The 27,436-nt window shown below is 50.7% G+C and overlaps 3 protein-coding genes across 36 annotated transcripts in view; all 3 read right to left on the bottom strand.

The window, feature by feature from the left end:
• The window catches only part of CFAP53 (cilia and flagella associated protein 53), a 28,824-nt gene extending 26,884 nt beyond the window's left edge, over nt 1-1,940 (bottom strand). Inside the window, exon 1 of the mRNA XM_028524563.2 lies at nt 1,815-1,940. Within this exon, the coding sequence (XP_028380364.1) occupies nt 1,815-1,883 (69 nt within the window). The 5' untranslated portion in view covers nt 1,884-1,940. The remainder of the gene's footprint in view (nt 1-1,814) is intronic.
• Nucleotides 1,941-5,028: 3,088 nt separating this feature from the next.
• Nucleotides 5,029-17,259, bottom strand: MBD1 (methyl-CpG binding domain protein 1). 33 transcript variants are annotated; one of them, XM_036010212.1, is made up of 17 exons: nt 16,585-16,763; nt 15,073-15,207; nt 12,020-12,134; nt 11,753-11,946; nt 11,583-11,665; nt 11,381-11,421; nt 10,854-11,000; nt 10,631-10,759; nt 10,383-10,457; nt 10,134-10,253; nt 9,982-10,050; nt 9,216-9,383; nt 8,555-8,854; nt 8,327-8,416; nt 7,883-8,011; nt 7,736-7,797; nt 5,029-7,400 (listed from the first exon to the last, which is right to left on the bottom strand). In XM_036010212.1, exons 2-17 carry the CDS (start codon nt 15,180-15,182, stop codon nt 7,229-7,231), a joined length of 2,004 nt encoding a protein of 667 aa, XP_035866105.1. In that variant the 5' UTR covers nt 15,183-15,207; nt 16,585-16,763; the 3' UTR covers nt 5,029-7,228. The 33 variants fall into 33 exon arrangements, with proteins under 33 accessions (XP_035866105.1, XP_035866102.1, XP_035866103.1 ...); XM_036010209.1 differs by having other exon boundaries at nt 8,327-8,461; nt 16,585-16,762; XM_036010210.1 differs by having other exon boundaries at nt 8,327-8,461; nt 9,216-9,380; nt 16,585-16,762.
• A 516-nt stretch (nt 17,260-17,775) lies between these two features.
• CXXC1 (CXXC finger protein 1) lies at nt 17,776-24,801 on the bottom strand. Of its 2 annotated transcripts, none has more exons than XM_036010232.1 (15): nt 24,342-24,801; nt 23,406-23,524; nt 23,190-23,290; nt 21,699-21,934; nt 21,431-21,607; nt 21,026-21,052; nt 20,704-20,949; nt 20,430-20,537; nt 20,107-20,288; nt 19,612-19,819; nt 19,425-19,535; nt 19,235-19,284; nt 18,990-19,086; nt 18,258-18,410; nt 17,776-18,175 (listed from the first exon to the last, which is right to left on the bottom strand). In XM_036010232.1, the coding sequence occupies exons 1-15, from the start codon at nt 24,342-24,344 to the stop codon at nt 18,029-18,031; spliced, it is 1,965 nt and encodes a 654-aa protein (XP_035866125.1). In that variant the 5' UTR covers nt 24,345-24,801; the 3' UTR covers nt 17,776-18,028. The 2 variants fall into 2 exon arrangements, with proteins under 2 accessions (XP_035866125.1, XP_028379828.1); XM_028524027.2 differs by having other exon boundaries at nt 20,107-20,291; nt 24,342-24,794.
• Between the last annotated feature and the right edge of the window lie 2,635 nt (nt 24,802-27,436).

Raw genomic sequence — 27,436 nt, 5'->3', positions numbered from 1 at the left:
ACAACAATGTTTTCTATCCCAGGTTTGATTTTGGGCTCTACCTCTCTGCCCATGATCAAAATAAACGTCCTCCTAAAAAAACTATTCTGAGAAGTGAGTAACTGGGTACCTAGGAGGCACTCATCAAACACTGTGGCTCATTTCACTTCTCTATATTTTCAGACACTACATCTTTTATTGCTTTTTCCTGGAGGAGTTGTCTGGCATCCAAGTCTCAGCTCTGGTGGCTTTTACTCTTCTCCCACCACAACTCCTCAACCTCTAACATCTACACTTACCACACTCTGACACCTGAGATGCACTGACTCTGCCCTTCTCCTTTTTGTTTCTCTAAGCTTAAAGCACTGAATAGGCCTGCTTCTCTGGTTTGGTCATAATTTGGTGGAATAGAAATCCTTACTGGCTTCCAACACAAGTAATGAACGGCACCAGCCCCGAGCTCTGTGTTCGCATACTGAACCCAAAATAGGTAAGTTTCTGTCCCTCATGAAATCTGTCTGTAATCATTACCTTGAATCCTACAGTCTGTAGAAAACTCCAGTTTACTGATTTCCAGACCTAATCCTACAGTTCTTGGACCTAGAAGAGAGGGAGCAGGTCTGTAAATTGACTGAGAATTGCCCTGACCGGTGTGGCTCAGTTGGTTGGGTGTCATTCTACAAAGTGAAGGTTGCTGGTTGGATTCCCTGTCAGAGCACATGCCTGGGTTGTGGGTTCAGTCCCTAGCAGGGGGCATACGAGAGGCAACTGATTGATGTTTCCCTCCCTCTTTCTCCCTCCTTCTTCTCTCTAAAAATAAAGTAAAATCTTTTTTAAAATTAAATAAATTGACTGAGAATTGCTATGTGCACCATGGAACATAAAACTGTATCCTTCATTATCCCTGATCTTTCTTCCATAAAGGGCCATCACAGACTATAGCATGTCAATCATTACCTACTGTTAACCTTTAGTGATTTTATTCATGGGCAAGTTGTTTCTGCAATTAGATAATAAGCAACTGAAATGCAGAGAACAGACTTCTATTGAAGGGTAAATGTCCCAGAGTCACTGTATCCACACCTGTATCTTCCACTGGTGCTGCACACAGCAGATATAGGCAATAATACCCTTACAATTGCCTAATTACACACGGAAGTTTTCTAGCCTGTTGAAATACAGGTGCATGGACCTGTGCCTGGGGTTCTGTGCAGGACCCATCAAATTCTGCAGCAGGCAGCATTCCCCTAGCCGCCTGTGACCATCCCAGCCTTCCAGACAACAAACAGTCCTTTAGCCATTCAGGCCTGCAGGGACACTTCTGTTACTGTTAAGTTCACACAGAAAGGGCTCCATAACCACTCACAATCCCTCACAGGCCAACACCCCTCCCACAGACAATTTTCCTAGGGCTGCAAGATCAACCCAAGATCATACAGCTGAATCACCACCAGCCCAGATCCGATTTCCTGCCGCCTGGCCCAGTGCCCCTTCTGGTGACATACACACCACATAGCAAGGGACTCCTTAGGGTGTCTTGGAGACTGAAAACCCTCAAGATCCCAAGTAGTTATTCTCCAAAGACAGAATTTAAGTATTATAACTGACGCGGGGGCTGGGGAGAGGGAGGCTATGAGGGGATGGGGAAAGATGGATTACGGAAGCGACCTTATCCTTCCTTTCATAATTCATCTCCAATGCATGAGGCACATGCTCCCCTTGAGAGCCCCAGCTGGAAGTCTGGTTCGCTCGACTGGGCCCGGAGTGCGGGAAGATGCAGAAAGTGGCACGGTCTTGCACTTGTCCTCCACCCTCCCACCACATCCCGTGCTTACCACAATCACTGCTTTGGGAGTGGGGCCCTTAATCTCCCGCTGTAGGATACCAAACCGCTGGCTGTACATTTTCGAGTCCCCTTGGAGTAGCGGTGGTACCCACCGCCGCGATTCCCTAACCGTAGTAACCTAGGTACTAGCTTCCGCAACGCAGGAGTCTGGTTGTCATGGTGCGCCTCGCGGGGAAGGATAGGGTGGGGCGGAAGTTGGTCCCGTCACCATGGTGACCACGAATGCGGCAGTTGCGACTTCCTCTGGGACTCAGGGAGGCAGAGGCCGCTGCTTTTCTCTCAGCCCTTGCTCAGGCCTCCTGCCGACCTCGCCCTCTTCCTCTAGGGTTCATCAAAATAGCAGAAAAATGCCTCCTTTACCTGAAGTGAAGTTGAAGATCTAATAACACTCCATTTTACTTTGCTTTTTAGATCCTGAAATCAGTCTTAAAAGCATTTTGTGGTAAGGTTATTAAATTTTGTGACCATGTCTAGGTTAACCTTGGTAATGTAAACGATCACAAAACCACCTTACGTTTTTTAGTTCTTTACAGTAATCTGCAAGGTACTTTCACACAAAATGTTTGAGCCTCACAAATACCTTATAGGTTAATGGAACAGCAGGTATTATCCTCATTTTACAGCTAAGACAAAGCTGAGAGAGAGCCTAACTGCTTTGTCAGCCTCTCCCACCAGTAATGATGAATCTTACTAATAAAATCGTACTGCACTGGGCAGAAACCAGGGCTCAGACTTGGGACACTCCAAGGTAGGGAGGGCAGACAGGATGGCTGGTCGTACAGGGATACCGATGGTTGGGCACAACAGAAACCAGCAGTCTGAGTCAAGGACCACGGTGAACCTAGGTCACGACATGTGGGTCAGGAGTGCAGATAGGCCCTGAGAATCCGGATCCCAGATATGGAACCTTAGAGGGTCCCTCAGCACAGATGGAGACCACTGCTGTAATTCCAGGCAACAGCAAAGCGGCAGTTAATACCTTGAGGTCAATAAAGAATCACACTTTGCCCCCCTCTTAAGCAGGTGCAAGTATAGAGCACAGAAAACACCAGTACCTAGTCAGTCACTGTCGTGTAACAATAACTGAAGTACAACTACTGTGCATACCATCTTAAGGTCACAATTCACTGTATATTAGTGTTCCTTAATCATTTGTAATCCACCCACTTCAGATTTTGTATATGGTACGTTTCTAGATTTAGATTTCCTGAAATGTTGGTTTAGCTTTTCAGCCACAAAATAATGTTTCTTCTCTCTTAATAATCTTTTAAATAATTCTTTTTTTCTTGTATAATGCTTCTTTCCATTGCAGTTCAGTAAAATGCTCCCTTTCATTTACTGCTAAGAGTTTATGTAGCCTGAAGCAAAGAAATTAGATGGTCGTCTTGGTTTCCTGGACGGAGTCCTGAGGGCCAGCCAGTTTCTTGATCTTGAAGTCCGACAGTCACCTGGCCCACCGGCTGGTCTGGGTGGAACACCCCAGACACCACACTCAGGGAAGGGAGGTAATGAAAATGTCCTCAGCAAGGCCCTGGTGTTTGGGAAAAGCCACTGAGATTCAGGGACACCCACAGGGCACCCCTGAAGTTGTGCAACCCAGAGGGTGCCGTCAAAATGGGTTTCGGCAACAGTGGAAGCTGCCCCTGGAAGGCACCAGGCTGCCCTTGAATGTGCCCAGCGTTGGTCCAGAGCTTTGTTGTGCTGCACCCTCAACCTGGGCAAGCCCCACAATTTAGCTCTGGTTCAGTGTTGCCTGGTTTCACTACTGTGTAAAGCAAGGGAGTCCATTTCCTTTAGGCTCGGCTGAGGCCATGGCCCTGGACCACCCAGGCCAGGGATGGAGGGCAGTGTTTCCTGAGCCCAGGTGAGACAACCATGGTTCCCATGCCCCTGTCGGGCTTCTTCAGAGGGTAGAGGAGCCAGGCTTGTCACTTGGTAAGGTAAGCCTTGGCCTTCAACCAAAACCCCATGGAGGCCTAAAAAAATGATTTGCCCAAAGTCCTTGGACAGAACCTGACCTTTATCTTCCCTCCCACTACTCCACTTTCTCGGAGGCAGTCAACACTGTTAACGTCATCAAGACATTCCCCAAGTAAACACTAAATGTATGAATCAGTAAATGGGACAATAAAAATTATTTAAAAATAATTTTAAAATTAAACAGCTTAGAGACAGAAACTATATTATTTCCAATTCCTATTATGCCCCAACAAGGTCCACACAAGGGCTGTCCTGATTGTTTCCTGAATTCTATATTTTCACCATTAAATTCCATTAAAGTTGGAAATCCATTCACCATTTCTAATACATATTGATGTATTCAATAAAATTGCATGGACTGTATCTTTCTCATTCCTGAACCCCAGTATTAAGTTTAGAGCCTACGACAGGCCAGTTTTCAATACTTGCATGACAGAGAGCTAAGACCTGCATTTTTACTGGGTGGGCTCCACTGTACTTGCTGGGGTCACCATGAAATCCATGGTCTTCCACTTTCCATTGTAGCTTTAGCAAATTATCCTCAGGTGAGTAGTGAGACCCTTTGGGAGCTGATTCATGCAGGGTGGCTTTGTGATGTGTCACCTTGACTAGTCCTATGTTTCCCAGAACTCCCTTCCCTGTATGCTTCCAGTTAGGATGAGCCACAAGAAACATTTTACGTGCTAACTGGAGGGCAGAAGTGAAGCAGAAGAATGTTGTTTTTACATTTTGAAGTGTGGAGTAGGGACACCAGGCACTGCTGTAGTTCACACGTTGTCATTTATCTGCTGGCTCACCTTCTAGGTATGGGCCAGCAGCCCGGTCTGCAGTTGCCCCACCTTCCCCAGGATCTTCCTTCAGCTTCTCAAATTCTTAGGGCAGATGCATATTTAACTCTGGTGAAAGGCACCAGCTTCTTCTGCAGGACACCCACATCATCGAAGTTGGAGGTGGTGAGACAAATGACATGGGCTCCAGGCCATCTGAGGGGGGGGTCCAGCTTCCGCTTGTGGGTGCCAATGTGTCCTCAGTCTCCCACACTTTATATCCATGTTCCCTTCCCAACTGCCTGCCCTACAGACTTCAAGCTCCAACATTAGAGAAGATGACAGCCTTACAGAGACTGTTTAACCAGCTCCCACAATTGCATATAGTGAAATCCCTATAATAAATCCCGTAGAACAATATACATATATACATATATATAAATATACATACATACATATATATAAAATCTTTATATTAGTGGTGCTGCTTTTCTAATTGTACCCTGATACACATGGTAACCAGACTCTTATCTCATCAGTCAGAATACCAATCAAATAATTTCACTTAGGACATCATTGCCAAAATTACCAGAATACTAGGGTTGGGTGGTTGGATCCTGGGAAGAGCAAAATAGCAGAAAATTATCCAGTGGGCTCTGGCTGAAGTAGGTAGGAATAGGGAAAGGAAGGGGCAGAGGACTCAAGAGTTAAGGTAGGGGAATGGTTAATCTACATGTGAATTATCTAAAGCTGCAGGGCTGGAACTAGAATAAGGTGAGGGAGGGACATAAGATACAAAAGTTAAGGGGGCACACACTCAGTCCCAGCCCTATAAAGCTGGTAGGTAATAAACCACATGTCTAATAACGTTTAGCATTATGCAAAGTATTGGAAAGTGAGGCAGGGCTAAGCCAACACTGGCCTTTGACAGGGGACTCAGGCTCCTGGAAGATAGAGGCTGAGAACAGAAACCAAGCACAAATGTCAAGGGGCACGGGATGCAAGTTGTCTAGAAAGATGAGCCAGGCTGGAGTTTTACTTCAAAAGACTACTTTGGCTGAGGAGCAGGAGTAAAGGAAGCAAACCAAATGGACAGCAACCAGTGGGGAAGGGTGCCCTTCGGGGTTTGAGGAACCCTACCCAACACCAGAGGCCTGGAAAGAACGCAGTCCCGTGTGCACAGGTGCCCTGACAAGGTGACCACATCCACACAGCCTCCACACTCCCTAAACCACGCCAGACAGCAGTGTAAGGGATTTGTTATAATGCTCAAATTAATCCTTGTTTTCGGAGTCGCTGGAAACTTGTTACTATATTATTACATCATTGAACTCGGGATTACAGTTTACAGGTTAGTGGCTTAAAGAACAAGGATTTTACAACCTGGTTTGATGCTAGGCTCTATCAATACTAACTGTTTGACATCGGACAAGTTATTTAATTTCTGAGTCTGTTTTTCCATCTGCAAAAATGGGCAAAAACAATGTCTTCCTAAAAAGACCGTTCTGAGAAATAAACTGGGTCCATAAGGAAGAACTCACCAAATTGCAGTTCCTTTCCTTATTTATTCACATTACATTTTCAATCGCTGTTTCCCTGAGGAAATGTTTAGAGACACTGCCAGGTCTCACCCAGAAGCCACTTAGTATTATTTATGAAGATGGCTTGTTCAGGTTGTTTTACGGTGGCTCTAATTCTATCCCCCAACCCCAACCCCAGCTCCTCCACCCCTAATATCCAAACTTATCACTCTCAGGCTTCTGGGATTTGCACCAGTTGGAGCAGATGCACCAACTTTCTACTCTCTCCTCCTTTCTTGCTTCCTCTATAAGCTCAAAGGACTGAACGGGCCTGCTCCTCTGGTTTGGTGGTGGGTTTTTCCAGTTCCTACTGACTTCTACACAAGCCCTGGCAATCGCTCTATGGTCCAGCCTCTGAGTAGATGGATCAGTGTTGTCTCTCATAAAGCCGGTCTGTAAATGTCACCTTGAATCCTACAGTCTGCGGAAGCCTCCAGTCTACTGCTTTCTAGTTCCAGGTTTTTTAAGGCCCTTGGACCTAGAGAAGAGGGAGCAGGTCTGTATGTTGAATGAGGTTTGCTAGGTACAAAATGGAGCATCACAAAACCTTTTTCTACTGTCTGTGTTGGCCATCCACTTCCCCTTAATTATTCCTTCTCTCCTCTCTAAAATCTTCCATTACTAACGTAGAACATCATTACCTTCTCTGTTACATGTAATGCACAGGGAAACTGTTTCCCCAGTTAGATTATAAGCTTCCTGAGGGCAGGAATCCTGAAGGATAAGCCTCCCACAATCACTGTATTCACTGCTGTATCTCCCACACTGCAGTGTATGCAGCAGGCACTAAATCAGTAGCTCTGTAATTGCCCAAGTGCAGACAGAGGGGTTTCTAGCCTATAGAAACTAGTTTGTAGAACAAAGGAATCCAGGTGCTGAGGCCAATTGTTTATGTTGCCTGTGTCTAGGGCTCTCTGCAGAGCCTGTTAACATTCTGCAGGAAGCAGCATTCCCCTGTCCTCACCCACTACCCCAGTCCTTAAAGGCGCCTATCTTTTGTCCTCTTGCCAGGCCTGCAGGGACACTTCTGCATAGCAGCTGAAACTGTTAATAACCTTGACAGGCCCAGGAAAGACTCAAGAAAAACAGCCTAACCCCCTCCACAGAGGATGCTCCAGGAGGTGCAGAACTAGTTCAAGATCACACAATAGCATGTGGAGCCAGATCTCCTGCCCACTTGCCACTGCCCAGCCCACCTGGTCATCTCTAGGAGATGCTAAAGGCATTGAAGACCCCCAAATGATGATTCTATGAGAAAAAATTTAAAGTGTGACGCCTGCTAGTTTTTCTTAGGAACCAGGCTTTCCTGCCTTTTTTACTTTCTAATCTCATCACAGGGCACCAAGTCCTCCTGGCTGACACCCCACTCCCTGCCCCCAGGCAAGCCCTGACCTGGACCTCAGGAAATCTCTAGGGGTCTAGGTTTGCTCCTAGATACCTCCTCACTGATCATGCTCTGTGCAGTGGTGTGGGCCCTTTACCTCCCACTGCACGTGGCAAAATATTGGCTGTACTTTCAAAACTGAAGGCCCACATCTGACCGGCACCCACCCCATCCCCACCCCTCACTATGCGGGGCACACCTTGGCAACCAGACTGCTGTATCCCGGAGGCGGGTTCCACCCAGGCTGAAAATCTCCGTGATCTGGGGAAGAATTAACATCATGGGTCAACATGGCTGGTGAGGTTAAGCTGGGTCAGGGCAGGGTACAGTGTCCCCCAGCACTGACCACTGGCGTGCCAGCCCCTCCTGCCTCCTCTGGGGCTGAATCAGAGGCTGAGTCATCCTTGCTCTTCTCCTTGTCCTCCTCAGGGTCAGGTGGCTCTTGCTTCACACGTGGCAGGCCTTGGTCTACTGCCTGGGAGAGGTGGGAAATGAGCAACGGTCAGAAAGGCAGGTTGGCCTGAGGAAAGAGTCTCTATAGGCCAACCTGTCACTGTGCTGATAAATCCCACTTTTATCACACTTCAGCACAGAAAAACCATCCCATTCCTCATAGATTTCCGTTTTTCGGTTAGCTGGGCAGCAAAGCAGGCAAAGCTAGTTGCCTGGGGAAGGCAGGGTAATTTTGCAAAGAAGCTGCAATCAGCACACCTATTGCTCTGCACAAAGAACCATCATCACGGCTCACCATCACTCTGCTCACAGATCACCCATCATCACTGACCCCCACCTTGCTGGGGCAGCCAGGCAGCAATACAGGAGTCAGGATGGCTGTGCCCGGTGTCCAGTCTTCGTGGGCATCCGCCTTCTCTTGCTTCACCTGGGGTAAGGCCACAACCCAACTCAGGCCAGGGCTCTGGGCCCCCTGTATGAAGGAGGATGGCAGCAGACTTGGTCCCAGCTTCCTGGAACAAGGCTGGATAGGGTTGGGAAGGGCAGGATAAGGTGGAGCCCTCACCTGCAAGCGGGGTTGTGTGGAAGCTGGGGTAGGGCCAGGCACCTGTACAGGACTGCTGGCACCCTCCCGTAAGAACACAAGGTCAGTGCCAGGTGGGGGCAACACAAAGCCACTGCCTGCCTCCTGCTTCATTGGAGTCTGGGCATGTTCTCGTCGGGCTGTGGGAGTGCCCAAGGGGTGCTTCAGGGTATGGCCCAGATGGGGCCGTCGAGTAGATCCAGGCCTCTTTCGACGAGGGTAAGGTGGGGGCGACCCTGCCCCATCCTCGGACCCTGCCCAGACACTTGGCAGCAGGCGCTTCTGTGAGGAAAGGTGGGGTGTGATGGCCACCTGATGCAATGACCAGACCATACCACCGTGACCTGACCAACATGTCTGATGATCCCCCCATTAGTAATGGCACAAAATCTGCTCAAATATGAACCCCTCATATGAGCCTCCTAGTCTCCTGTTACCAATGCCAATGCCACCCAGATTTCTCATTTACTCTGGCACAAAATCTGCTAATCCCTGACCAAACCCATTGCCCCATGCACTCCTCTGAAGCTGCAGGACCCCTCTGGCCTCACTCACTTACATACTAGGTCTGTCCATCACTCTCAGGCACTGGGGGACCTGGCTCAACCTATTCTGCCCATCTGACCCTTCCTGCCCCACCTACCATGGCAAACTGCAGGCACTGGCGCCAACGACACTTCTGGCGTTTCTGGTTGCTGCCACCAAACTTGGGCTTGTCACAGCAGAAGTCACAGTGGCCACAGTCCATCCGCCGCAGGCAGGCTGCACAGGCCCCACACTTTCGGTTCTGCCGGCGGTTTGTGTAAGGCTGCTGGGGGACAGGGAAGGGAGTACACGGGTGCTGTCACTAGGATAATTACAGTACTATTCTGGTTGCTTCTCCACTAGCCCCGTGGGAAGGAACTGGTTGTAGTCTTAGCCTGACTCCTGTTAGTCACACTTCAGTGTCTTGTTAGCCCTACATTAGGCACTACCTTGTACTAGGTAGCTCTCGTACCATTAGCATTGTCACTGCTCCAACACAGTACCTATCACTCTATTTGCTAGCCCCCACTAGCTACCAAGGCAGTATCTTTGACCTTCCCACCTCCAGAAGGATTGTGCTGACTCTCTATTAGCTCCTATCACCATACCTGCTACATCTACTCGTCCTATGTGAACTCTGGTCACTGTGTCAGCTTTTCCTCTTGTAGCCTGATCAGAATGTCGCTTCATCTGACATTAGGTACTATCAGTGCACCTGTTGGTCCCATATTATTCCCTCCCCAACTGTCTGCTCATCCCCTACTAGTGCCCACTACTATGCCTTGCTATTACCCTATTAGGCCCAGTGCAGCATGTGCTTTTTTGGGCTTAACCAAGGGCCCTGGGAGAGTCTAGGCTTGTCCAGATAAGACGGGGCCACTCACTAGCTCGTCCTCGTCTACACAGTAATAGATGAACTCGGCAGGTGGCGAGGGGCCCAGGGCTCTGGGGCGCTGCAGAGGCAAATGGGGTGGGGTCAGGGTAGGTACTGGGTAAGATTAGGGTTGTGCCTTCCCCCTGCCCTCCAGGGCCTCACCAGCTCTGGGGACTCGGGAGGCTGCGGTGGGGGAAGCGGAGGCAGTGGCTGGGTTCGGGGGCGCCGCCGGGAAGTCTTCTTGGACTCGCAGCCTCCCCTGCGGCGGCTACGTTTCTTACCCTAGGAGAAAGCCCAAAAGGTATTTTAGTTTAAGCTTGATGGCACCAGGCAGGCACAGGGCCCTCCCCACCCAGGAATGCAGAAAGCATGCATGGGACAGACAGGCAGAGTGTGGGATGGGGCACTCACAGCAGGGGGAGCCACAGCTAGGGGAGGGCGTCGTTGACATCGCTGATGGTGGCGACGCAGGCGGTGGGCAAGATGCTGGCAGACAGGAGCAGGTAGGTGGGACCAGGGAGGTGAGAGTGGGGTGAAGGAGAAAAGAAGACATGAGGTGGGCAAGGCCAGTTGAAAAGCAGCAGCAGCAAGTTTAATAGAAGAACGAGCTCTGCCCCAGCCCTGGCCCCACCAGCACCGGCCCCTCCAGCCTGACTCACTCGTAGGCAGCGCCGCTGGACGCACCTCCACTGGCGCCTGAGACCAGGGCGGGGAGGGCGAAGGCAGACTCGGCAATGGCCACAGTCCTCTCGGGTTTGACAGCCCCGGCATACTCCACACCCTCGGCTCTGTGGGGGGGCCAGAGGCATGATGCACAGGGCCAGGGCTATGAGGGCCAGGGGGTAGGGTTAGCCTTGGGCCCACCCCATATGCCCCACTCACCTTTTCCACAATCCGCAGGCACCGTCTCCGCTCACACTTGCAAAACAGCCCCGAGGCCACATCATGGGGCAGCTGCAGAAGGCAGGTGGAGCAGGCCCCGCAGTCCTCAGTTACCCGGCAGGCTGAACACTCTCCACAGCCCACACGCTGCCAGGAATGGGTGCGGCAAGGTCACATGCCCGAGCAGAGTGACTCCAGGAGCACTGCCCCTCAAGTGTCTGCTGACCCTGATTAGTTCCCATCACCAAGTCTGCTGGTCCCCCATTTGCCTCATCACTGTATCTGATAATTATTGATTAGCCACCATCACTGAGGATACCACAATGTCTACAGTTCCTGTTAACTTCATCATTCTGTCTACTAATTCCTCCTTACCTCCCATTACAGCCTGCTGACTGTAGCTAGTTCCCTACAGAATGCCTCTTAACACCCTCGGGATCCATCACCATTCCTTCAGACACTCCGACAGCTCCCATCACATCTTGCTCCCACCATACACTTGTGAGAAGGAGGCAGAGTGTGCTTACCTTAAACATCCTCTGCTCCCGGTTGAAAGCAATTCTTTGAGCTGAGGGGTAGGAGACGTGAGAAGAGAAGTGGAAAGGGAGCATCAGATATCTGACCTTATCCAATGCCTCTGCCCCAACATCTGACATCCACCATTCAACCTCCAGCCCAACACTGGACCCGTTCCAGCTCCTATTTCCCAGCATCCTCGGGGCCACTCACCTCGGCAGTCCTTGCACAATGTCTTGAGCCGCTGCCTTCGAGTACCATCCCCTGAGAAGCTGATTCCACAGTTCTCACAACACCTGGGATAGGAGACATGAGTGTGGGGCCCTGAGTGCACTGCCAACCACGACCATCTCCCACTTGGTTCACTTTAGGCCAAGACTCACCCAGGCGCAGGGAGCGAAGCTGGGGCTGTGTTAGCATCAGCCTTGGTCTCATCCCTTGGGGCCTCCTTCCTGACCTCAACTCTCTGGGGTCCAACCTGACATTTCCCAGCTTTAACTGGCTTCGAAGGCTTCTTCCGCTTCTTGCTAGGGACCGTCTCAGAAGGGGCCTGGAGATGAGAGCAAGGGGAGGAAGACTACAGGTCAGTAAGTACATATCCTGTGGGTATTAGCCACCCCTGCATCTGGGTACCCCACACCGTGTAGTACCTTGGGGGATGGATAGCACAGGATGCCTTGCTTGAAGTCGAAGAGGGTGAGGTCACATGCAGGGCCCAGGTAACGGGTCAGCTCAACCTTGCTTCGGATCCTGTCTCCTGTGGGGCTGGGAGTGGGCCAGGAAGAGTTGGTAGGCAGGTGGAGCCGCTACTGCTCCTCCCAGACAACCTTCCCACCAGGAGGTGAACAGGCCTGCAGGGCTGGTGGAATATAAAAGGTAGCCTGGGACCTGCCTGACCAGGCCCTACCCCAACTAACCCTGAATAAAAAAAATATTAAGGGTGTATAAATACCAACAGGTATACAAACATTAATAAGTAATACAAATGCAAATGAATGTGTATATTTATAACATATACTACTAATGGCATTCTATATAAGTGAAGTAAACACAAGTAGGAACAGAAACACATTAAACAACACGTTAATGTATTAGCATTACATACTAAATACACAAATAAGAAAACTTACGTAAAAACATATTTAAAAAGATACATATAAAAATGTACACATACACAAATAGATGTGTAAACAAATAAATACTACATAAAAAATAAGTGTTAAGCAACTGATGTTAGGACACAATACTCAACAGGTCTCTTGTACTTCTCCAAGTCCTAAAAGGCATGAACTGTCCTTTGCAATTAACTATCTCTTCAAGGATGTTTGTACAGCAAAAAACCTTGGAAGATAAGACAAAGGGTCTTCTTTTAGAGCAAAGGGAAGACACCCTTACGATGCTCAACACTGTAAAAGACTGGATTCCAAATATACAGTGACGGAAGACGATTTGACTTTGGGTGGTAAGCGCACAATGCAATATGTGGATCACATGTCATGGAAACGTACACTTGAAACCTATATGGCCAAATGAACCAATGTCATCCTCGTAAATTTAATATAAAAAAGGGGGGCCCTCAAGGTTACTTTCCTACAATATAACCCAGTACATATGCAGGTGCTAGGTAGCACTCTTCATGTCACTATGTGGGAACTGATACTCAGGGAACGAGCACAAAAATGACATCATTCTGGATACTGCTATGGTAATAAAATCTCTAATCTTTTACAGTTCTTGATAATTGCACTTAAGTTTGTAAATGTTGAAAGTTTTTATTTTCTCATCTGAGGACATTTTTCCCCCATTACTTTTAGACAGACAGGAAGGGAAAGAGGGAGAGGGAGAAAGAAACATTAATGTGAGAAACATCAATTGGCTGCCTCCTGTATGCATCCCAACCAGACCAGGGATTGAACTTGCAACCCAGGTATGTGCCCCGACCTGGGACTGAATCCATAGCCTTTCAGTTTACAGGAAGGCACTCCAACCAACTGAGCAACACTGGCCAGTTTTATACATTACAAATATGTGAATAAATGTACAACTAAATATGAATAAATGTACAACTAGATATGAATAATATAATTATATTTGTAATTTTATTATATTCCTCCAGGAAAATAACAAGTTAGACAAAGTTCAGGAAGAGTATAAAAAGTTTAATAACAAGTACATCAGTAATATATCTTCAAATATCTTAAATCCTTAAGTGTAAATTGTTTATAAAGATGTATGCTTATGTATTACAGTCAAAGTTTCATTATTCAGGGTAGTTTTAAATTCACCTTCAACACTGGATTAGAGAATACAGAACCAGTGCTCCTAGTGGAGCTATAGGTTGGGTTCCTATGGGCCTCGGATCACAACATTTTTGAAAACTGACCCTAGGTGACCTTGTTTTATGTGTCTTTCTCTTTAAAGAGACCCCACTTAATATATTCTTCTTACAAATAATTAACTGCTTGGTCTTTGAATGATGTAAAGCCAGAAGCTTTGGAGCCCGTCTGCTTATATACCGTATTTTAGGACTATAAGACACACTGGACCATAAGATGCACCTAAGTTTTAGAAGAAAATAGGAAAACAAATTCTGAAGCAAAAAATGTGGTAAAATATTTAATAACCTGTGACCCCGCTCCATGGCCACCCCCCCCCCCCACAGCGAGCCAAGCAAGCTACATTTGCACTATAAGACGCACCCCCTTTCCTCCCAAATTTGGGGGTGTGTGTCTTAAAGTCTGAAAAATACAGTAGGTTTCTTTGCTGATGTCACTGTAAAACAAGCCATTTTCATCAGCGTTGAAAATCTACTCCTCTACATACCTGTTTTCCCATATAACACTTAGCAGGTGTTTTTAAAAATCTTCCACAGACTCCTAATCTGCAGGACCTGCCTTGCATGCAAATTTAACATTTTTCACAATGTATCGCCTTTTAAAAAGCATGAGACAGGTTTGCCATTTTCCTAAACCTGGGTAACATGAGTGTCCATGTCCTTAGCTTTCAGCCTCATAATGCTGTACACTACACTTTTACTGGTCAACATCTCATTGATCCACAAATTTAGCCAGTTTTCCACCTTTTCTTTAGCTTCATCACAAGCTACTTTAGCATTTTCTAAAGCAGCCTCATGAGCATATTGGCAAATTTCCTCTTCTTTTTCTAGATGTACCACATTTTCGATTCATCGATATTGAATACACAGCCAACAGCACTGCAACTCACACCTGAACGAATCTTATTTAACATGTATTTTCTCCTACAGCACATCAAAGACTTCTTGCACTTACAACACTAGATAGCACTTCATCACAACGCTTGGGGGCCATTGCAAACAGCACAAGAATTCGAAAAACATGACACCAAGTGGACCAGAAAAGGACTTGTTTACAGTACAAGTGCTGAAATACGAAGGCCTTGTTCTATACCTGGGAACGTGTGCATCAGGCAACTTAAATTTTTTTGCTGCTCTGTGCATGTCCACGAATGATCATGAAAGCACAGCTGAGTAATGACTTTAGGGGTACAAACACATTTTAGTGAGTAGGCGAATTTGCAAATATGGACTCTGCAAATAATGAGGATCAAATGTATATGCCTAATTTTAGTTTGGCTGCACCCATAAGTCTAAACACACACCTCGATTTCACTCTGCCTAACCAGGCTCAGCCCAAGCTGACTCTGTCCACAACCCAACCAGTACCTCTGGTAATAGGTGTCTGAGCGTCCACAGGTGGCACCTGACTTGCGAAAAACCTCACGGCGCTTCCAGCCCGGACCCAGGGCTGGGCAATCCAACCACTCCTCAGCCATGGGGGACAAAGGAAGGAGCAGCAGCCTGCAACACAGAGGGGAAAATGAGAGAAACTGAGGCTGTAGGAGGTAACACGTTGTGCCCCAGGCCACAAAAACCACTGATATCTATTAATACTTGTCTAAGACCTGAGGCCTGCTATACGCGACTGGCCAACATAAGCAAGAGAAAACCCCCACTCTCCTCAGTTCTTCCCTGACCTGGGCCCAGGAGCTTGAACTTCCCAATGGTCTTGACCTGGTAGCCCCATCCTCAACCCAAGGGTCCTCCTTCCTCACTCGGAGTGTCCGGATCCCCTATTCCTCCCCATCCTCAGCCTGAAAGCCCATCATCTCTCCCTACTGCCAACCTAGGAACCTTTCACTCTTCCTCTCCATTTCTCCCTGTCCTTGGCCCAGAAGATATCCTCTGCCTTTGATTTACTGGTCCCCTACTCCTCTCCTTTGTCATCCTGAGACCTCCACACTCCCCACCCTCAGCTCAGGAGGCCCCCATTCCTCTCATCCTCAGACTGAGGTCCCAGCACTGTGTGTCAGTGTTCTGGTGTCCTTTTGCTCCCTTTCTTAACCCAGGAGTCCCCAGTTTCTTTCAGACTTTTAACCCTCCCATACCTTCCCTGTATGATGCCCTCTTATCGGGCTACCACAGCGTTGCCTCGATTTCTTCTGTGTTCTCTATCAGAGTCCACCCCCCCGGGACACCCCCGACCCGAACAGCCCTTCATCCCTTCTGTTCCTCAGCCTGAAGTCCTCCCGCCTTATTTTCTCCGTTAGTGTTCTGAGCCATAATTCCTCCCCAACCTCACGGCTGGAACCCTCCTATTCCTCTCCTCTGCAGCTGAAAAGTTCTTTTAACTCCTTCCTCTCAACATCCTCAACCTCCATTCGTCTCGTCAGTCCGAAGGCCTGATTTCTCCCCTCGGCATTCTAAACCCCCCATTCCTCCGTTCTTGTCCCAGGACCATGCCATCCCTGTCAGTGTTTTGACACCCTATTTTCCCTCGTTCTCTCTAAGAGGCCCCGTCCCTCCCTTTCAGCATCCCAACGCCCCCACTTCTTTCCGTCATCTGCCTGAGAGGCCCTCATTTATCCCCACCAGGTTCTGAACACCCACTTGTCTCTCCTTAACCTGAGAGGCCCCGATGTCTCCCCTCAGCATTCGGATCCTCCCTCATTCCTCTAAGTTCTCGCCCAGGATCCCGACACTTCCCCTGTCAGCGTTCTGAGCCCCAGTCCCCTCCGTCCTCCGCCTAACTCTCCCCATTCCTCCCGTTCAATATTCCGACGCCGCCATTCCTCCCACTCGTCGGCCTGAGGGCCCTCTCCGTCAGCGTTCTGAGCCTCACTTCTCCCCTATCCTCCGCCTAAGCGCTCTCCGCTTCCACCCCCACGACTGTCTCACCAGCTCGGCACCGGGCCGGTAGCTTTCGCAGCTCTAGGTTCGTGGACCCATGACGAGGGTCCCGCCTGTGACTCCCGCCTTGCCCTGCTCTTCTTCCTCCTCTGCAGCCGCTCAAGCGGTAGCTGTCGCCGCCGCGGCCGTTCGTTGCACCCGTAACCGGAAATCCGGGGCCCGCCCCCAGGGTTCCGCTCCTAAAGAGACGCCTGCGCGCTAATGCCGGGTTCGCGCTTGCCCTTAATAGGGAGGATCCCGCGCCTGCGTGCTGCGTTCCGCAGCGGCGCGCGCCCCTCGCTGGTTCCTGCCGCGCTTGCGTGCTGAAGCCCAACTACCTTCGCGTCCCTATAGGAGACCCGCAGCCCCAGCGCTTCTCGCTTCGCCACCCAGTTAGTTCTCGCCACTCCGCCCACCTCGTTTGCGCCTGCGCTCTCCGACCTCAACCGAAGTGGGCGTGGACGGTTGGGGATGGCCCTGCGTTCACGGTTGCCTAGACGGTCTCCAGAAGGAGTAACGCGGAGTAGGAGCGGGGAAGATTGGGGCTGTGCCGGAGCCCTCCTCTCCCACCTCTCGCCTAGGGCGCGCCAGTGCTCTCCAGTCCCTGCGGAAACTCTTCCCCAGGACTATTGTGTCCCGCTCTCTCCACCCCGCCGCACAGTTGCTGGAGCGCGCGGAGACAATTGGCGGCGCGCGCTGGCCCCCGCTCCTTCCGCGGGAACTGGGGAAGGGGGCGGTGCCGCGCTGGAAGTAAACAGGCCAGGTCGCGGCAACCAACCGCTGTGGGCGAGCCAGTCCCTGGACCGGGGCAACCACGGCCGGCCGGGTGGAGGTCCCGGGACAAAGTCAGTGGACTCCTGCTGCATATATGCCCCCAAGAGAGGGGGTTGTGAGAAGAGAGGGGGCCTTGTGCCTATCGTTGAATACACTTCTGGTCTGGAGAACGTCAACGTTCACACGAGGGGTGGAAAGTCAGCCACGCTGCATGAGCGCCGACTGCATACCCACTGTCTCAAAATGAGGCGGTGAATGTAGAGCACTGGGCTCTCCCGCAGCAGGTCATATCCCCACAGCCCACGGGAGGAACCGGCACCTAGCGGGTGCCAGCTGTGTGTACTCACAGCCTACACATACACTGGCCCTTCTACCCCCAGGGGTTTGAGAATTCACATGCAACTAAGTAAAGTTAGGAGACCCAAGTTTGGTTCTTCAAAATTTTATTAACAAAACCAGGGGAAAATGAAGCAAGGGTGAGCAGACTGCACCATTCCACCCGGGCACAGAGGATGGAGGTGGAAAAACAGAAGGCTAGACAAAGGAGGAAATTTTGAGACCATCTGGTAAAGGCAGATGGGCCGTCAAATGGTGGATGGGCACAATGAGAAACTGAGGGACCATCGGAGAAAGACAAATGGAGGAATGCAGGGTGTGAGGATGTCTGAGCCAATGAGGCTCAACGGTCAGCACTGGAGCGCAGGTCGGTAGTGAGTGGGTCATGCTGGATGGTTTGGTGCAGCATTAGGGCCAGTAATCCTGCCCGGTTTGTCATGGCTGTGCGTACATTGCGTTCCTGCTCAAACAGCTCATCCAGCTTGTACCACTGCCAGGGGAGCAGAAGGAGCCATGACATGGAGCTCTGGACGACCCACCTCACCCTGGCCTCTACCAGCATCAAAACCTACCACGCGCACACGCTCCAAGTCCACTTCTGCTCGCCGCAACTTCTCCCAGCAGTAATGGCGGTTGCACTGGCGTTTGGGCAGGCGGCAGAATTCACCTGTGAGCTCAAAAACATCACGCACGAGGGGGCACCCGCATACCTCATCAGCTGGCACCTGTAGGAATTGAGGACATGGACATTAATGGGGTGTGGTAAGGAAGAAGGGTAAGAATGGGGACAGGGCCCTGGCTGGAGTGGATCAGTCGGTTGGAGCATCGTCCAATAAACCAAAGGGTTGTGGGTTGGACTCTTGGTCAGGGGACATGCCTAGGTTGCGAGTTTGGTCCCCAGTTAGCATGGATGGGCACAAGTGTCAACTGATGGATGTTTCCCTTTCACATCAGCGTTTCTCTTCCTCTCTTCCCGCTTCCCTCCCACTCTCCAAGAAAAGAAAAAGAATGAGGAATTAGGAAGGGAGGGAGGAGGGAAGGAATGGAGAGTTCAGGGGACAGTGGAGAGGAATGGAAAGGGGAGGAGTAGAGGCTAAAGAGGCAGGGAAAGGAGGAGGAATAGGAGGTGATAAGACAGGAAAAATGAGATGAACAAAGGGTGATGAGGCAGGGAACGTAGGAGTTATGAAAGTGGTCAGGCAGGGAAAGGGAAGGAAGGAGGGGAGGGGGAAAGGAAGAGATAAATGTGGGGCCATGAGGAAGGGAGGAGTGACAGAATGTGGGGAATTGAGGGGAAACCTTACTTTGGGGTCCCGTGAGTGCTCCGGACACAACACCTGGAGCCGCTTACAGTATGTCTTGCTCTGAGGATTGTAGACATCACAGAAGAGTCGTGTGGCCCTGGGGGTTTCAAGTAAAAAGAGGGTAGTGAAGGGAGAAATGGAAGGGGGCCCACCTATCCTTGCCCATCACAATATCCCGCCCCAACATTCCACTTCGGACCCTAGCCTTCACCTCCCTGTTCCAGCTCCGCATTACCCACACTCACCCTTCAATGCGTGTGGGGTACATGGACCCAAAGGACGTCTGGCTCTCATACTGGAAGGATGAGCACAAATGGAGGGAACTGTGGATGTGTGCTGCATGCCCTCCCGAGACAGCACCCAGACAGCACATCTGTTCCCCAAGGACCCAATGATGTTCCCACACCATCTGCCCTCCCAGGCTGACACCCTGACCTTGGCATAGCAGCGCTCCATGTGGCGCAAGGCAACACGTGGGTTGATGGGGTGCCCACAGGAGACGCAGAAGATTTGCAAGTCCGTGTCGTCACTGTCACCCTCGTTGCTCTGCATGGGATGGAATGAATGAGGCCAGGCAGAACCAGATTCCAGGTCCCGTGCTGCCACGCCCACACTTGCTCACCTCCTCATCCTCTCGCACAGCCTGCTGCTTGGCGCGTGCAATGATGGCCTCAAGTTCATGGAATCTGCGCTCCATTTCCTGAAGGCGGGTGCGGGCACCTTGCTGCTCACGGCGAATGCGTTCAAGGAGCTTCTTGCCGTGCTCCTCAGCAATGCAGGGGCTCTGCTGCCACTGCTGGATGCGCTGGGGAAGGATCTCGTAGATGCGGCTACAGGAAGCAGTCGTTTGAGTGCAGGTAGAAAGGTGGCAGGCAACAAGATGATTAAGGGGGGTAAGCCAACAATGGCAGAATGGATGGATGACTAAATGGTAAAAGGTAAGAAAATAGGTGACTGAATGGAAATGGGTTGGTGGATGAGTAATTGAGTGGTGGACAGATAGGTGGGCCCTTGTTTAACTGAATGGTGGACAGGTAACTAACAGACGTACAGAGGGATCTTGTCAAGCCCTATCCTGTACTCGCTGACTCCCTTGAGCCCTCGAAGAATGACTCACTTGGCTGCCAGCTTCATGCCACAGTCATCTGAGCAATACTTGGAGCCAGGCTGTGCTGGGCGCACACAGCCAGGTCCCAGGCACTGTGGTAGGGATGCAGGATCCTTGACGTCAGCTCGCTCCGGGTGTTTCCATTTGTCCTTGTGCTTCTGCTTCTGTCGATGCCGTTTGTATCTCTCTTCCTTCTATGGGACGTGGCAGGTCAGGACAGGGCAGAGTTGAAGTCAGCCCCAGACGCCTGTCTCCCCCTGCATCCCACGCTTTTCTGGCTCTTGCCCCACCCAGCCCCTGCCTTCCCACACCCATTTCACCCTCTCCAGCACCTTCTTCTCAGACTTCTTTTCCCGACGCTTCACATGCTTCACTTTCACTGCCCTCTTTCGCAGCGCAGGGTCCAGGAATGGGGATTCCTCCTGGTCGCTCATCCAGGGCTGCAAGTGAGACATACACTGAGCCACTTGCCCCACTCATGACTACCCCACTGCCTACTCAGTTCCCAAATTAGCCTTCCATACCCTCTGCCTCCTCTCTTTTTATTATGGATACTCTGCTTCTGTAACCTCCACCCTTCCACCATGGGATGCTCTGCCTGCTCACCAGGCCATGGTCATCAAAGGCCGCTGTACAGAAGTCCTGATACAGGTCAGGGTCCAGCGGTAGATCCTCATCTGAGAGTGGCTCAGGTGTGGCCGTAGCCTCAGGTAGATCCTTGACTATTGATGATGCCACTGTCCCCTCGTCCTCACGCATGCGTCCCAGCTTCTGTGATGGCTGTGGCTGCTGCTGGGTGGGCAGAGGTCGGCGAGGCCTTGGCAGGGACTCTGAAGGCGTCACTGGCGAGAGCTGCAGGGCAGAATCTCAGGACTGGCCCTGAACAACCTGCCCGCATGCCCTGCCCCACCTGGAAGGCTGGACTCACCGAGGACGGGAAGTACTTGTACGATTCCTGTGCCAGCAGGAGGAAGGCCCAGGTCAGCCCCAGGTAGATGGAGGGTGCCCAGCCCCACCAATTTACCTTACCTTGCCTCCCCAGGCACATCTGCATGCACCAACCCTGAAAGCCAGACATGCTTGGCCATGCCCTACCTGTCTGACATGCCTGACTAGCCGTACCCTGTCAACCTGAGGTTGGGGGGCTCAGCACCCCTGCTAGCCCAGCACTCTTGGTCACGCCCCATTCATCTGGACAGACCAGGCTCCTTTCCACCTACCTATATGCAATTAGGCACCACCCCACTTGGCTCACCAATCCTAGCCTCAATCAGGTCTTCTTGGAACACACTGGCCCCCTAATTTGACCCTGCCCTGCTCTGCCCATGCTCACCCGGGCCCGTAGCTGGCACTGACGCAGCCGGCACTTCTGGCGGATCTTGTTGGGGCCCCCAAACTTCTTCATGTCCCGGCAAAAGTCACAATGGCCACAGTCCTCAGTGCGCCGGCAGGCCTCACACTCGCCGCACATGCGGGCCGACCGTTTGATCTGCTGCTGCTGCTGGTGATGCTGAGGGGAGGTTCCCGGAACACAAATCAAAAAGCCAAGCAGGGCCTAAGACGGGACCACCTTACATATCCCAGCCACCACAGCCACTCACCTGGCTGGGTGTGGCCACCAAGGGCTGTGGAGAGGATTTGTGGGGCGAAGCAGAGCCCCGAGCAAGCATGGCCCCAACCCCTGTCCCTGACCCCGCCCGGCGCTGCAGGTCTGGATCCGGGGTAGGCCTCTTGCGCCCTCCACCCTCATCCCGGGGCTCACTGCCGTCTCGCTCATTGCTGTCCCGCTCCCGTGATTTCTTGTGCCGATAGCGGATCTCCAGCTTGGGGTCTTTCTCTGTGGGGCAGAGGGTGGGCCACGGGAGGTTGGCACTGGGGAACTTGGATGGTCCCAGAACTCTTTCTTCCTCTTCTCTCCTTTTCTGTCCCACCCAATTGCTGTAGTCCTCCCTACTTGAGGGCAGAGCCTGCCCCCTCCAATGGGACCCTCTATTATGGCTCACCACGGAATCTGCCCACAGACATATTGGGTTGGCCAAAAAGTCCGTTGAGGTCTTTATGTAAAATAAAAGACACATTTTTCATTTTCACCAATAACTTCATTGATTAGGATATTTTGATTATGTCAGCTATCTCCCACATGGTATAACGTTCACTGTTCTCAATTAATGTCTTGATTTGATCACTGTCAACTTCAACTGGTCTACCTGACTACAGAGCATCATCCATTGAGAAACCTCTCGCATGAAACTGCACAAACCATCTTTGACATATGTGATCAGTCACAGCACCTTTCCATATGTAGCACAAATCTTTTTTTGTGTGTTTCAGTTGCGTTTTTACCTTTCTCGAAATAATAAAGTGCTCTGGCTGGTATGGCTCAGGGGATTGAGTGTCATCCTGTGAGTCAAAAGGTCACACACAGGTTTGATTCCCAGTCGGGGCACATGCCTGGGTTGCAGACAAGGTCCCCAGTTGGGGGCGTGTGAGACACAACTGATCAATGTTTCTCTCCCTCTCTCTTCCTCTTTTCCCCTCTCTCTGAAAATAAATAAAATCTAAAAAGAAAAAGAATAAAGCATAATATGCTGAAAATGTTGCATATTTTCTTCCATCTTTAATATTAAAATGGCTACACAAAACTTGCCAATTTTGATGTTTTACGAATTTTTTAGAGAGGTGAAGGGAGAAAGGAGAGAAACTTCAGTGTGTGGTTGCCTCTCACGCGCCCCCTACTGGGGGCCTGGCCGCAACCCAGGCACGTGCCCTGACTGGGCGTCAAACCGGAGACCCTTTTGGTTTGCAGGCTGGTGCTCAACCCATGGAGCCACACCAGCCAGTTTTTTTTTTTTTTTTAAATGCATGCTGACTTGATTGCTGTCACAATCTAACAAAATTGTTTCAAATGAAGTTAAAGATAATTAAGCGCTACTAGAGCGCTCTTACCCCCCCCCCCCCAAAAGCAAACAAACTTTTTGGCCAACAGAATATTATGGCTGCTCCCCACGACCCAGCCTCCCATTATGGCTCCTCCTCCTCCCTCTAAGCCCCACCTGCCTGCCCTGTCCATCCCCCCCCCCCCCCCCCCTCACCTCGGCACTCCCGACAGTACCACTCCCGGATGGCCTTGGCCATCTTCTCAGTGATCCGGATGCAGTCCCCATGGAACCACTCATTGCAGTTGTCACACCCGCTGCAGAGGATGGGGCGAGTGGTGGGGGTGTGAGGGGCCGGCCCCCCCCCCCCCCCCCCCCCCGCCTCTCCCAACCTTGACAGACGTCAGCCCCGCCCTCCTTTCCCTGGCTCACATCATGAAGCAATTGATGTCTGGTTTGCGGCAGATGCAGTAGATGGGCGCGTTCTCCCCGTTCTCCGACTTGCTGTCCTCCCCAGCATCTGGGGGCTCTGGGTCTGAGCCGTCCCCCTCCTGTGGGACACCCCACACACATTATGGCTCCTTAGGGAACCCCCGTCACGCCTCAACGCAGACCCCAACACCCTGCCAGAAAACTTCCTATCCCCGCCCCTCACAAATCTCCCCACTATGCTCCCCACAGACGCCGCCTCATCGCTCGTCCCTGACACCCCATTACTCTGCTTACAAACCCCCATCGCTCTGCCCCAGACCTCCCTTGCTCAGCCCACGGACACCCCATCACTCTATCCACACACTCGTGACGGCTCACTGCAAACACCTACCACTCACCCCGCTCTGCCCGTATCGTGGCTCCTCACAGACCCCCGGCACGGGTTCTCACAAACACGACCTAATTTATCCGCAGACTTCCTACCACAGTTCCCAACAGATCCTCCGGCATCAACCCCACACCCCCCGCCGCCCTCGTGGTTTCCCCCACGGATCCCTTGATTCCAAGTCGCCACGGCACCCTACAGGCTGCCCAGCACGGCTCATCGCACACCCCTTCTCTCTCTGCCAAGTGAATCCCTCATCCGGACGCCCAAGGAACTACCATCGGTGATCCCACTAAACTTCTATTACGGACTCCCACAATGGCTCATCACAGACCTCCCAGGTGGTTCACACATCAGGAAAAAATCGGACCACCAGACCCGCATTATTCCGTCCACAGAGCGCAATTAAGGCTCCCCACAGGACCTCACAGTTTTGCTCACAGACTCCCGTTAGGGTTTAACACAGACCCCCACGCGTCTGCAGACGAACCCTACCATAACCAACTGCCCTAACCTCTACCGCCGACGCTGTCCTTGGACCCGGTACTCACCATCTCTGAACTTCAGCCGTACCCCTTCGCGACCCCCGCCAGCGACCTGTGAACCTGCACTGATCACTCCACAGCGTCCGCGGCGGTTGCAAAAGTGCCCACTACTACTTCCGCTTCTCGTCGCGCCTCCCGGGCACCGTACCCCGATTACGCAGGTTCAGTGCGTCAACTCCGCGACGACCAAGTGGTCGCCCCGATAAAGCCCCGACAGTCTGTCAGGCGCCGCCATGTTGGCTACCGGGGCCGTACGGCGCCGGCCTCCGTACGTTCGCAGGAAACATGGCCGCGCCTATGGCTTCTTTCCTGAGGGAGCTGCCACCTTATCGGTTGAGTCCGTAGGGTGGGCGCTTGTACGGACTCGAAGTTAAAGCCAATATGGCGGCACCCACAGCACGACTTCGATACAGACGCCATCATATTGGAATCTGATTCCGTAAGATGGCCGAGTTCCTGTGTTCTCAGGCAGCGCTTGGCAGCGTCCAGTTTGCGGCTTCCACGAGGGCGACGCTATGTTGGGAGTCGATTCCAGGCGCCAGTAGCTTGTGCTGCAGAGTTCATAGGGATAGCGGCCACTTCTGAAACACTACCAAGATCTAGTCGCACTCATTTTTCCAATCACTTTTCCCTTTCGCACTTATTAATAGTGCTCTGGCAGAAAGTCTTGCGCTGTGAGGCAAACGAGCCGCACTATTGTGTCTCCGACATCACTTCCCGCCCCTCTTTCCCGTTCTCATTCCTTGCAGTTCCTCAGCCAGGCCTGGCGCGGTTCAGCCTCGGCCTTTTCGAGAGCACTCTCACCGCGTAGAATTAGTCCAGAGCAACCATGGGAGGCCATAAACAATGGTGGCCTGATCACTGCTGGTGAGGAGTGGCTGGACCAAAGTGGATTTGAAATCTGCTTTGACAGCCAGCTTCACCAAGTCCTCCCCTGGCGGCGGAGGCATCACCACCGCGGCCGCCGCCAGAATTTAGATTTACTTGGTTCCTGGTGATGTCCACTTTGGTTCTCATTTCATACATATCTAACAATTTCTCCAATATAAAAGTTAGTATATTATTATTATTTTTTTTAATTTAAATTATGTAAAGAAAATCTGTACAAGTCAGGGTTCCATGGCCCCGCAGGGTAATGCTCTAATCTGGGCGACCATGGAGGTTACATGAGATACAACATGTCAGAGTTATGTCATAAGCAAGGCTTGTTATCCCGCTCCTCATTCTCACTCTCAACCCCCCAAGCCCCCAAAATAAGTAGCTGTGGGAGTGGTGGCCGTAGTGAATGTCCACACTCAGAGGCAGGACTTTATTTTGGGTTGAGAAGGTGGGTCTGGGGGAGATGGGATTTTTCACCCTTGACTGACAGTTTTTCTGTACTTCCTGGCTCTGGTCATACTAGCAACTTATTTACCGCTGAGGATTCTGCTGCCCCACCTTTTCTAAACATTTTTTTCTCATGGTCCCCTTCACACTGTCACAGACACTGAGACACAGGGTTATGACATAGGTTCTTTGACTTATGCCTCTTAAAAGAAAAAGAAAGGGAGGGGGTCTTTAGTCCTGGCTGGGGTGGCGGTGTGGCTCAGTGGATTGAGCGTCGGCCTGCAAAACGAAAGTTTGCTGGTTCCATTCCCGGTCTGGGCATATGCCTGGGTTTCCTGGCAGGTCCCCAGTCCGGGCCCACGAGAGGTGACCGATCAATGTTTCTCTCTCACATTGCTGTCTTCTCCCTCTCTCCCACCCTCTCCTCTCTCTAAAAAACAAATTAGATCTTCAAAAAGAAATTTTTAAAAAAGATTTTTAAATCTTTTCAAAGAATGCATTCTTTCATTGTTTTTTTCATCTTTATTTCATTAATTCCCACTTTAACCTTTATTATGACTTCCTTCTGTTTTGGGTTTGATTTGCTTTTATTCATTTTATTTTATTTTTTAAGATTTTATTTATTTATTTATTTTTGGAAAGGAAGAGAGGGAAACACCCATGTATGAAAGAAACATTGACCTTGACCTTCGGCAAGCCCTGTCCATTGCTGTTGTGCATCTGTGTTAATACACCTCTGAAATAAGCTTAACCACTCTCACGAGGGCACACAGTCTTGTTAAATATTCCGTAATTCAGCCCTTGCCTTGCTCTCTCCCACCTTCACGTAATCTTACATTGCCTTCTTAGTTTCAAATGCATAAAAGAAACTTCAAAATTGTCACTCACCAAAACATTTGAGATCTTGCTTCCTGGCAATTGTCATCAGTTTGGCACAAATAAACTCATAAAAGTTCTCTACAGGTTTGGATGTTTCTTATGTTGACGTTTACTCAGCGTAGTCAGCAGGGTTCTGAAGCAGCCCACCCAGGACCACCCTGTGGCCCTGGACCTGGTGCCAGGTACAAGCAAAAGGCTCATTGAGTCCCACCGACTCCCCACTTTTTCATTGGGTAAATCTGGTGAGTTTTCACTTGAAATCCTGAGCCCCTTTGCTTTAGGTAGTGGGTCCTGACTTCATCTGAGCTGTCATTCTTAGAAAATCCTCGAGGTGGGTAAGGGTTGAGATAACTCAGGAAAAGGAGAGAAAAAAATGAGTGGTTGCTTTTAATTTCAGCTTTTTAATCAGGTCACACCAACTGAGAGTCTGAACAAAACCTTTGCTGGTTAAATGAGCGATGCCACCTTGGCATCTGCTTCGTTTTACAGCAAGCTCCCAAGAGACTGAACTCACTTTAGCTCCAAAATAGCCAGTGTGGTGATGATGGTTTCAGATCCTCGAATCCAGAGTGGCAGAGAGAGGAGCCACAAGGCACCCAGGGTGGTAAAGCAGTGGACCCCAGGGAAGCCTATGGGAGCACCACGGAGGAAGGCAGTGTGCTCTGGAGTGGGTGGCCCCTGAGAGAGGGACCCCGGAGAAGGGCCTGTGCTTGGGGAAGCCACCGCGGTTCCTACAGTGTCTGGGAATCTCTCTCTGGACTCAGTGCCATATTCTTTGGTGACGGAGGATATTTACTTCTCTGTTAATGATATTAGTCATAATAACGGTTATACTTGTTCTTTGGGATTTCTATAGAGTCCAACTGTATATGATTGCTGAAAGTACATAAGGAACG

Source organism: Phyllostomus discolor, chromosome 9 (assembly GCF_004126475.2).
Source record: "Phyllostomus discolor isolate MPI-MPIP mPhyDis1 chromosome 9, mPhyDis1.pri.v3, whole genome shotgun sequence".
NCBI classification, from domain to species: domain Eukaryota; kingdom Metazoa; phylum Chordata; class Mammalia; order Chiroptera; family Phyllostomidae; genus Phyllostomus; species Phyllostomus discolor.
This window is presented reverse-complemented; position numbering and strand designations above follow the sequence as displayed.

Excerpts from the sequence above, each read along its gene's own strand:
- CXXC1 (XM_028524027.2), bottom strand. Across the intron at positions 21,935-23,189 it reads GTACTGTCGGGAGTGCCGAG|AGAAAGACCCCAAGCTGGAG; the intron begins GTGAGGGGGGGG and ends TCTGCCCCACAG. Across the intron at positions 19,820-20,106 it reads GGCATGAAGCTGGCAGCCAA|CCGCATCTACGAGATCCTTC; the intron begins GTGAGTCATTCT and ends TGCTTCCTGTAG.
- MBD1 (XM_036010208.1), bottom strand. The coding sequence starts at position 15,182 with ATGGCTGAGGAGTGGTTGGATTGCCCAGCCCTGGGTCCGGGCTGGAAG. Across the intron at positions 11,666-11,752 it reads GCTTCGCTCCCTGCGCCTGG|GTGTTGTGAGAACTGTGGAA; the intron begins GTGAGTCTTGGC and ends CTCCTATCCCAG. Across the intron at positions 11,001-11,380 it reads GGGAGCAGAGGATGTTTAAG|CGTGTGGGCTGTGGAGAGTG; the intron begins GTAAGCACACTC and ends CATTCCTGGCAG.